The sequence below is a fragment of the Amblyomma americanum genome, chromosome 9 (genome assembly GCF_052857255.1).
Source record: "Amblyomma americanum isolate KBUSLIRL-KWMA chromosome 9, ASM5285725v1, whole genome shotgun sequence".
NCBI classification, from domain to species: domain Eukaryota; kingdom Metazoa; phylum Arthropoda; class Arachnida; order Ixodida; family Ixodidae; genus Amblyomma; species Amblyomma americanum.
This window is the reverse complement of record NC_135505.1, coordinates 116,039,012-116,050,230: the sequence shown is the minus strand read 5'-3', so window position 1 is coordinate 116,050,230 and position 11,219 is coordinate 116,039,012. Positions and strand designations below refer to the sequence as shown.

General features: G+C 48.3%; 1 protein-coding gene across 1 annotated transcript in view; it reads right to left on the bottom strand.

Annotated features, from left to right (window-relative positions):
* Window positions 1–247: 247 nt before the first annotated feature.
* Window positions 248–11,219, bottom strand: part of LOC144103608 (prestin-like) — a 35,623-nt gene continuing 24,651 nt past the window's right edge. The window contains exons 12-18 of the mRNA XM_077636280.1: window positions 8,865–8,934; window positions 8,628–8,737; window positions 6,873–6,933; window positions 6,486–6,686; window positions 4,592–4,646; window positions 3,520–3,696; window positions 248–408 (exon numbers count right to left, since the gene is read on the bottom strand). Of these exons, the coding sequence (XP_077492406.1) occupies window positions 248–408; window positions 3,520–3,696; window positions 4,592–4,646; window positions 6,486–6,686; window positions 6,873–6,933; window positions 8,628–8,737; window positions 8,865–8,934 (835 nt within the window). The remainder of the gene's footprint in view (window positions 409–3,519; window positions 3,697–4,591; window positions 4,647–6,485; window positions 6,687–6,872; window positions 6,934–8,627; window positions 8,738–8,864; window positions 8,935–11,219) is intronic.

The window sequence follows — 11,219 nt, the reverse complement described above, 5'->3', positions numbered from 1 at the left end:
CCATATTTGGCCGGCGTCTCAGCGCGCATGCGCCGCAGATGACGCCGCTGGGCCAAGCGTTACTATTGGCTGCGCCGTCGGCCAAAGACTCCCAGAAGCCCTTGTGAAAGCGCGTGACTTCCGGCACACTTTTTGGCGCGCAGTTCGGATAGCGAGGGCCTCTCCTTAGCTTCCCTTACTCCATGGCCGTTCATAACCCATGTTTCGCCATGGTTCACAGTTCTTTTTGCACACGACTTGGCGAGCGTCAGGATGCACGAGTGTCTCTGGCGGAACAACACAGGGAATTGGTGGAGGGTTGTCGCGAGCCAACGCCGTCGATCCCGTAAGTCAGAATGGCGTTGCCATTGTGGTCACCAGAAGAGTCTTTCAAGTGGCCACGCTTGGCACTGTCGCTTTGTGGGAAGCCTGTAAGAGAAAGGCGACAACGTAACCGACCAATTAGGAGGTAATTTTCGAGCCAACGAAAATTATTCATACTTTTGCCTTTTCCTTTGATCAGTGCCGCCCGAGTTTCAATTCGCCATGCCAGTACATCGTTGCCGTGGACTTGCTTTGCAAAGAAAATGTAAGTTATGGTTCAGAATGTCCAGATATTCCGGATGCAAGGAGTTAAAGCTAGCGTTACATAGATTGCGAAATGTTTGGTTTGAAAACATTACCATGTGTTTGGGCAAACGAATTCGCTCACGGTGCTTTTCTTTGTTGGTGCGCCTATGCTTTTACGTCGCAGTATGAAAAATGGGGGGCACTTAACATGGTTCACGCAAAAAGCGTACAGGCGCTAAAAAGACGGAGACAGCCAACGCTTTTTGCGTAAGCCATGTAATGCTACAACCAACTAGCTCAAAACAAACTCTTGGGGTACTTAAGTTCCGCCTTTAAGGATATGACGCGACAGCGGTTCCTCTTGCCCATGCAGACACGGACAGTGTTCCCTCTTTCACAGTCACAATCATTATGTGAAATATCACACGACGTACATATGAAGCCCCGCTTTAACCAAGGCGTACGAATATGTCTTCCAGGCTGTCTGATTCGCAACCCAAGGGTTCGAGGGTCAGCGGTTTCCGATGCTCCGCTATTGTGGCTGGCGCCATCTATGGGAGCCACCTGTAATAGAATAGCACTAATTTTTCCACTACGCCGCAGGCAACGCTGATGGCGCGTTCACACTTGGACATTCGGCGGCGAGAGCAAGCGGAATCCGCGGCCGCCGAAATGCTGCCTCGTTCACACTTCCCGGCATCCGTGTCTCTGATCATTGTCTGTGTGTCGTCTGCTCACGGCGTACACAAATATGGCAAGAGGTAATCGATGTTATCTATGTACCATAACCCTATGCACGCTCACGCACGCTAAATTCAGCTATTTTGCCGGACGTTACGCCATTTCTAACATTCTCGCTTTTAAAACGATAAGAGTAGCCTAGTGGCGCCCTCTGGTGGTTATGAGGGGAATCATTGTCAACAAACCGACGCCCCTCTTAAGCCTAAATGTGGAAGAGTCGTCACCCGAAATAAAAAAAAATAGAGCAAATTTATCGCTCAAACGTTTTCTTGTGGACGAGATAAGACAAAGAGAAAGACCGCTGGCTCTTTTATGGCCAGTGAACGCGCTGAAAAAGGCAGTAACAGCGACGAATTCAGTCCGAAGCGAGGCGTCCTGCATCGAAGGGCGCCGCCTTGTTTGTTGGCGGGTACTCGCCTTCCTATTGGCTGACGAGATTCGGCGGATTTTTTTCCGGCGGCAGAATTCGGTCCCGGACCGATCGGTCTTTCCGCTGGGTATTTCGGTGAAATCTCTGCCGCGGCAGCAGATTCCGCTCGCTCTCGCCGCCGAATGTCCAAGTGTGAACGCGCAATGACACCGGCTTTTCTGCGACTCAGGCCCTTTACGCTTTTGCGTAAGAAACTGGAGGAACTCTATGGCTTTCTTTTTATTCAATCAACCCTCCGTGGCAGAAGCACCACTTTAGAGCAGTAGGCTTAATTTGGCTCAGTCTGGCGTTTTTTGTGAAGCAACTAGATAATGTTTAATCACGCGCGAAAATTTTGAAAATCACAACTAATTTCATCTGTTACAAACTGGGCACGAAAACTCGTTTCCTGTTTAGGCATAACGTTGCTGTGCACTCCAACCTGAACTCAGATCATTTGGGTGAGCAGTGTACGCTCAGAGAATGGCTGGGCAGATATATGACGGGGCGTATGACGTAAGAAATGACATAAGCATTGCTACACACACAACACCTGCCGCAGTTGTCCCGCCTACTGCCAAGCACAACACTTCACATCGTGGCTTGAAAGAAAGCGTTCCAAAGTAGTACGTTTTGCTGTGTCTGTCACAGGCGACTATAGTAAAAATCGTTTATTCGGTATGAAATAAGTCAACGGTCTTCCGTTGGCTGTTGCTACCTTTGCGCTTTGAACCAGCTAGCTCAGAGAATGGTTGTTTACAAAACCCGTTTGGGTAGGCCAGGCCTGGAGCGGCCGAGTGAGACACTGCAGGACACGCAACGGCTAGACGGATGAAACCGATAAGTTGAGTTTAGCTAAGGTTAACGCGAGATGAAGTTACCCAGAGATTACAGACACCTAATTTTAGTTGCGCGTTCTTTTTCTTTGGAGTGATGTGTCAGACATTAGAACCTACGCACCAACACATGGTATTTGCATACGACCGCTAAATAACTTATTAATGAATTTCTTCTCTCATGCTGTTTCGGACGCTGACACCTATAGTTTTAATTCACTACACAACTCAAACCAGCCTGATTCAAGAGCTGAAATAACAGCAAACGACGTATCAGCAGTTATATTTCCGTTTTTTTTTCCTGCCTCACGTGACCTAAAGACCAACTAACGTCACAGCCATCGTTTCGTTGATAAAACCGAACCGGTGTGAAAAAGAAATTCAATTATAAACTATTTACCGGTCTTAGCTGAATATAACGAGGTGATTCATGTACTGTCAAGAGCAAGAGTGGTATACTCCACGCGGCGGGCGCCGGAGCAACGCAGACCTGCATAGCAACACTATGCAACACCATCTACGGGCGGCATCTGGGATCGAGACAGCCAATGGGAGCCCTTTATTATCTGCAGGCATGTCACTTGGCTCGTTTCAATGCAACGTGCTTCAGCTCGCCAAAATGCCGAGCGGTGCCGCAGCAGTAGCGATCCGGTGGCCCTCTTTTGATCTTCTTTCTTCTTTTTTTTCTATGCGCGTACGAGATACGGCCTGAGAGCCGGTGCACACGTGTACATACTATACAGCAACACTAGTTTTGCTCTGCTCCGGTGCCCGCAGTGTGGAGTGTACCACTTTTGCTCTCGACAATACAATTAATGGCTAACGCATCATTTTAACTAAGGAAACGCGCAAGCAAAAATTTGATGTCCATATTATTTTACCGACTACTGAAGCTCGGATGTGGCTTAGACAGGTTGGAACGGGACTTACTGATGCGAAAAAAAAAGAGCTGTTGCGAAAGAGTAAATATTGCGACCCGCACACCAGCCCGTGGACTGGTCGGCGCGCACTTGCCGTTTGCCTTCGGAAGGACATAGGTAAAGCTCGGAACCTTTTTATCGTGCCGTGTGTGCAGCACAGCGTCGTGCACGCTGGGGAAGAACTTGGCCGTGGGCAGAACGTCGAGCACGCCACCCTTTTTGAGCATCCTGAACACAGACACTGCGAGAGAGACGACGCCAGAGCCATGAGGCTTAAGACAGCGGAAACAACAATCTGCTATTGCAATCACAACACTGCGTTTGGAAGAATGGAGAAAAGAGGATTACAGTTTTAACGCGGTTCAAGAGACATTTCGATGCGCATATTCCAGTTCAACAGATCTGTAGAGGTGGTCTTTGCGGGCATCCGTGTCAGGCTTGAAAGCTCTGCGTGGACCTTATAATTTAGAAATAATTTTTAAAATCACTGCTCGCAATAGCTCGCAGCCGATAAGGGCGACACCTCAGCGGGCCGCGTCCCACATGCCAATGACGTCATTGGGCGGACCGGCCAGCTTGAAGGCGCGCCCACATTGCCCACTGACGTGATCCACCACCACCACCACCAAGATTCCATCAGGACCGCACAGAGCTCATTCCCGAGACCACACCCACTCCTACGACCCACGTGGATGTCATTCTCATTGGCTTGCAGGGTCACGTGACAGTTTTTGGCGACACCTCCGCCAATCATGAAGCATTGCAAATGTGCCGCTAGCTGCCTTCGCTGGTTGTTGTTATAAATACATGGCAGGGTTGAGAAGCACGTACGTTTCGAGACCTCATTAGCGAAGAGACACCTGGAGCACGTGGGCAATGGAGTAAGAAACTGCATACTAAAGCCGTGCTTTCGTAGTTTTTTTTATATTCGTTACCCTCCAACACAAAACTTTGTCAGCATTTGTGCCTATGGTCTTGAAATCGCGGAACGCTGGTCTCCCAACAACAGAACTACTTTCCTCCAATCATGCATAATTATGTCTCATTCAAACAGTTTTCGCAGACCGACTTTTGAAGCCGCCTAGAGACACAGTGTTTGTGGAGCTCTAAACAAGACACGTGTGAAGCGTACTTGCCTGAGCATGCTGCGAGGAAAATGGAGATCCCCATATCCCTATATTCCTTGCAAACCTGTATGTGAGGGAAGAAGAAAAAAAAATTAGTGGAGCGGGAAAACGAGAAACTTCACGATGCACCAAAAACACAATTTGAACCCCTGACACGCTACTCTTTATAAACCATCGATGCATGTTGGTGCAGATTATGGCAACAAAAGCGAACAGTCACATACGTTTTAGAAACGAGTGGCATGCTCATAGCAGAAGACCGTCGCGGTGGATCGGTGGCTATGGTCCTCGGTTGCTCATCCGAAACACGTGGGTTCGATCCCAGCCGAGGCCGTCGCATTTCGGTGGAGGCGAAACAAATTATTGGGGCCCGAGCACTTTGCAATGCGAGTACACGTTAAAGAACCCCAGGTGATCGAAATTCAGTTCAGTTATCCGGAACCCTCAGATACGGCGTCCCTCATAACCTGAATCACGTGGGGACGTTAAGCCCCACAAAAGCCATAAAACCAGTCATCGCAAAACTTTTACTTTGGCCTCGCTCCGCGGTGATAACATTAGATCTGGAACGATTGCGTGTTCCTTTAGTGACGTCATGATTTAATGCCTGATGCTTTGCTCATGCGATCGATGGACGTGAAAGGAAAACGGTCTTTCTTGCGCGTGCAGACCACCGGCTGAGAAGACGTCAGGGCCCGCGTTGCCCTTACAAAAACTTCTTTAGACAGACTACAGACTGTCCATAGACTTCTGTATATAAAGTCTATGGACTCTGTATAGACGAAGCCTATAGAACAGTCTATATGCAGTACAAATCCTATATAGACAGTCTATAGACGATCTACAGATTTATGGCCATACACTTTTAGTAGACTTTTGTCTATATACAGTCTATAGACTATGAATAGACAAAAAGAAATATCTATAGGAAGGCAATAGAGTCTATAAGAAGTCTATAGACTTCTGTAGATCGTTTTTGTAAGGGTGCGGCGCCATTTAGTTATGGTGTCGTTCTGCAAGCGACTAAATAAAGTTGTTTCTCTCTTTCTCAAGACAAGTCTTCATCGCTCGAGACAGATCTTCACCGCTCGGTGGTGGAAGGTCGTTCTAATGAAAGAACTAACGCCTTTTACCGCAAATAATGAATAAGTAGGAGAACCTCACAGCTTTCGTGTAAAGGGATATACTGCGGCTTGAGGCTTGTTCAGGTTAGTCCGCTATAATCATTGAGAAACGAATTTGTTCAACAGTAAGTACTGACCATTTTAATTTCTAGGTGTGGGAGCCGCCTCATGGCGCTGGGCTTTTAATTTTTTCAGCGCTGAGATTTTCTTTGCAAAAGTAGCGCATTTATTTACGTTTATTTCGGTAAAATAAGTCCAAAGCACTTCTGAGCTTTTGGACCATAAGCGAGATCGAAAAAACAACAGCACACAGTTTCTTCGTCGGGCTCGTTCAAATATTCAAGCACACCCTCTTAAAACACTTCAACCAACCAGCTAAGACTCAAGACATTCTTAAGGAAGTCTACAGTTTTGCCTGCTTACAGATTGGCCACAAATTTGCGAAGTTTGGCATTTTTGCAAACAATTGAAACAGTGTCTATAGTCGGATACAACTCAAGGTTTTCCCCGTCAAGGGACCACCTTCCAGCCAATGGCGTCGGCCGATTCTCATGACCCTGCTGGCGTGATAATGCAGGTAGTGTCAGATAAAAAGGATCACTCCGCTCCTTCCATGGTCAGGGAGTCTCCTCCCTCATTGTGACGTTAGCAGAGTCATGAGAACCAGCCGACGCCATTGGCTGGAAGGGGGGGGGGTACTTTGACGGGGAAAAGCCGCTCTGTTCTTGAGTTGTGTCCGACTATAGTAGAAAGGTCAACGGTCATCCTTTTGTTCTCACCTCCATCATGGTGTTTATGCTGGTGCCATCCACGAAGCTGACACGAGAGAAGTCGAATATGATGTACGAAGGGCGACCAACTCCGGCGATTGGCTCGCCAGTCATGTACACCGGTTCGGTAGGTCTCGTTTCGAACGCCGGCACGGCAGCGTTGGCCGAGAAACTGCAGGACGGCTCGCGAATCCTGATCACATTTCGAGCCTGTCGGGAAGGATTGAGGAGACCTGAGATATCAAGACAGTCTGGAACAGCTCAAAGCTGTAGGCCTCGGTGCAGGCAGCATGATGTAGCCTGCCATTACAAGCAATGAAATTGCGTACATTTTTGCCTCACACTTGAAAAGCCCCGGATGCATATTTCAGCAGTGTGCAGTGAAGAGTAGCTTACCTTTGCACTGCTGGCAACTGGTGGTTTCCTCGGCGTCTTCCACGTGGGTTTATCCTGTGTGCTGCTCAGCAAAAAGAAGGAAAAAGAAAAGAAAAACACTAAATTTATGGATTATTTCACTTCGAAATAAGGATCTCCCTTCAGTTCATCGGTCATTTTCAGTCTGGTTTTTATTGAGGCCGCCAACCGTTTGGGGGCTCGTACAGTTCTTTCTTACCGACACAAAAAGGATAGTTGTAGGCACATTTTACAACATCAGCTCTCGAAGGCCTCCTGTGCGCAGATCGCTTCGTTCGCACAAAATGAAACCGGCATCATACGACCACCGTGTTGTTGGTATCGGTCATGCCCAATTATGGGTCCCTTGAACTAGTGTCATAGACCACAAACTGCTTGGTCGCATTAATGGGCCGTATGACTCGTTGTCATGTGACCTAGAAAGGAAAATGTCGACAGCTGTGTAGCGTCCCACAGCCTGGGCATCCTCATGAGTCTGAAGCATGTGACCTATGTCACGCGACTGCGCACGTCACGTCTGCGAAAGCGCCCAATCGTGGGACCATGTGTCCGTCACTTATCAGGCCCCGCCTGGCCAACAATGTGTAGGCAACAATGTGTAGGCAACATGTGAGCGACGCAGTTCTCGCTTTCTACGTGCTATGACGCCGACTATCTTTGCCACGTAGAAAGCCCCTCGCACAGCTGTCGTTGCACAAGAGTTAAAAAAGAATAGTTGGAGTAAATCTCAGCACGCTATTCGAGAAGGGCGCACAGGAAGCTACAAAAAGACCTCCGAGCATTGGCTCTTGAACATATGTGACTCTACTGACGTCGACCAGCAGCAAATTTAACTTCTAAGGGCTGCATGGGGGGGTGGACAACAGTTACATTTAGATTTCTTCTCAAGCTTCCGAATGTTCAAGTGCATTTATAGTTTAGATGTTTCAGGACTAAAAACAAGTGTTTAACTGATTTTTTTTTTCAAGTTGTGAGGATAAGCAACTGCATGAATGCCAATCACGTCTTCTGTCCTACATGCATTTCTTTGTGCGCTAGCACGCATAGTGGCCATTCCTCGCATTTAGCCGTTGTGTGTTTGTCTGTATGTTTGTCCGAAGCCCGTTCTATGGCACGCTGCTCACCAGCCGATCGGCTGCTGGGCAGCCTGCCCAGGTTGGCCCACTTGGGTAGGGCAACCTGGGCAGTGCAGCCTACTCATCTGCCCACCGTGTCAGTCGGCAGCTCAATTAATTGTGAGAGGCTGCTCATGAACAGCAAACTGGATGTCAGCCGAACCAAAGCAACCCAAGTCCCACCCATGGCAGCACCTGCCGGTGAAGGGCAGTGGCGCATCATTTGACCGCTGCGCAAGTACTGGTAGGAAGACTCTCATGTGTCTATGAACGGAGAGAATGACTAATTACGCATAAAGAAACATTAACACATTATCGCTATCCGAGCAACTGCCATCGATGAACACCGGATCTGAACACCAGAACCGAAGGGAAAACGGAACCGCTAGCGCACCTAATTAATTCATAGTTCACCTAACTACGCAAATCCACCAACTTTCTTTTTGTCGTTCATTGTTAGCCTAGACGGATTTCACCTGCACAAGAAGCTCGGCCCCTGCCAAAAATACATTGCACTGTTTCAGGATATGTACATTTCTTTAAGCTTAACTGCCATGCTGAATCCCAACTCATGGCCGTTACAAAACGTTAAGCCTCCACACGATAATGAAACATATCTTACTTGACGTTGAAATTCAGCTTCCTCAACACTTCTGAGCGGAAGTAATCGGCATTTGCGAAGTGTATTGGTCCTCCGAAGTGGAAAACTTTCACGCCAGGAACTTCAGCCGCCTGTAAAAAACAAGCAAAAACCGGGCAGGCGACAACGAAAGTTGGTTTTCAAACCGCGCGGCGCGATGAACGAATCTAGTTCCGAGGAAGACGCGGGACAACGCCTTAAATAATGAAGACCACTCACAACGCCGTAGTCTTTCACAGGAACGTAGAAGTCTGTGTTTGGGATGCTGCCCAACAGGCAAGCCTTTGGTCTGAAATAACACACACAAAAAAACAGTGCTCACAATGCGAACCTTAATTCGTCGATGTACATTCGTTATGTTTTATCATGCGTTTACGAGGTTCCTTAGCAGAATGTAAGATCCATATTGAAAGCGTACGCAAGCTATCGGCGCCTACAGAGCGGAAAAAAAGAATAAATTACAGACGCTCAATCCTATTGATACGAAGAGCTTGCGACCGCATTAGTGTTCCCCTGGACGAAGCAGGTGGTGGCGCTGACGGGCTCAGATCGTGCAAGTACATTGACGGTGTGATTCAGTCTGCCAATCACCGTGTGACACGCCGTGCCTCCTCTCCACTTCCCCGATCCAATTGAGCAATCACAGTGGTGTGACACGGCGTCTCTCTCTCCACTGTTCCCCACCATTTCTTTCTCCTTCTTCTCCCTTTAAATGAAGAGTGATTTCCGCTCTCCACTTTGAAATCTGTCAACCGAGGCCTGCATGATCCTCGAACAAGGAGATCGAGGATCATGCAGCTAAACTTACTCAACAAAACTGGGATGACATATGCAACCAAATGGATCGCAATATGGGAGAGTCTAGGACTTGGCACTTGCTCCGTCATCTACTTGACCCTACAGGTAGCAGAACCACCCAGAGGCAGAACCTGCAGAAGCTTGTGCATGAGTATGCAGGCCCACCAGAGGACCTTTTCCTTGAACTTAAAGATAGATATATTGGCAATGCTCCTATCCAAGTCTTCCCAGATTATGCTGGTCCGGAAAACACGCAGCTCGACTCCCCCATTACTGTGGATGAGGTTAGGGCAGAGATTGCCAGGCTAAACTGCAAATCCGCCACTGGCCCAGATGCAGTATCGAACAAGATCCTCCGCAACCTGGATGAAGTGTCGCTACAATTACTAACTGAGTATATGCAGAAATGCTGGTCGGAGGGCTCCATCCCACAAATATGGAAAACGGCAGAGATCATTCTCATCCCAACGCCATGGAAGGCACTCAGCCTTGAGAACCTCAGGCCGATTTCGCTCACGTCTTGTGTAGGTAAGCTCATGGAGCACGTAGTTCATACCCGCCTCAACCGGTTTATGGAGGAGACCGAGCTGTACCCTCCAACCATGATTGGATTTCGACCAAAACTTTCTACGCAGGATGTAATGCTTCAGCTCAAACATCAGATTATTGAGGCAAAAACGCGGGACACCAGAATAATTCTTGGACTTGACCTGGAAAAGGCCTTTGACAATGTCAGACATGATGCGATCTTGGAGAACCTGCATGAACTCGGGGTGGGAGCCCGCACCTTCAACTATATCCGCGACTTTCTCTCAGGTAGAAAGGCGCATTTTCAAGTAGGAGGTCACCACTCGCATGACTTCCCCCTCGGCAACAAGGGCACCCCGCAGGGATCGGTCCTAACACCATTTCTCTTCAACGTTGCAATGTTGAAACTTCCACACCAATTAGCGCAGGTTCCGCAACTCCACCACAGCCTCTATGCTGACGATATCACCTTGTGGACCGCCGAGGGCAATGATGCCGAAATCGAGGAGAGACTACAGCATGCAATAGATATCGTGGGAAACTATGTAGACCCTAGGGGGCTGCGGTGCTCTCCAGCCAAATCTGAATTTCTCATATTCCGCAACATCAGATCCCTTGCGCAAACCCCACCGGCCATCGAACTCAGTATTCGCGGAGTCCCCATTCCTCGAGTGCCCAAAATTAAAATCTTGGGCCTAATTCTACAAGAACACGGCTTCAATGGTGACGTAATTCGGAAGCTTCAGGGAACCTCGCAGCAAATTATGCGACTCATTCGCCGCATTAGTAACCGCCACTCGGGCTTGAAGGAAAGCAATACTCTCCGTTTAGTACAAGCCTTTGTGATAAGCCGCATAGCTTACGTATGCCCTTACCTACATCTCAAGTCAGCTGAAAAAGAAAAAGTGGAGGCCATAATCAGAAAATGCGTCAAACAGGCAGTTGGGCTACCCATGCACACAGCGACTGAGAAAGTGTTAGGTCTCGGTCTTCATAACACCCTAAGCGAGATTATTGAAGCGGTAACCGTCTCGCAGTACGAACGACTATCGGCCACACCAACTGGCAGACACATTCTGTCCACACTAGGCATAACATACGAACGACAAGGCGGACCCACAACTGACCTTCCCAAACATATACGCCAGCTTCTGGTCATTCCTCCACTACCTCGGAACATGCACCCAGATTTCCACGCTGAACGTCGTACAGAGAGAGCCAAATCATTAGGCAAACGCTTTATTAATG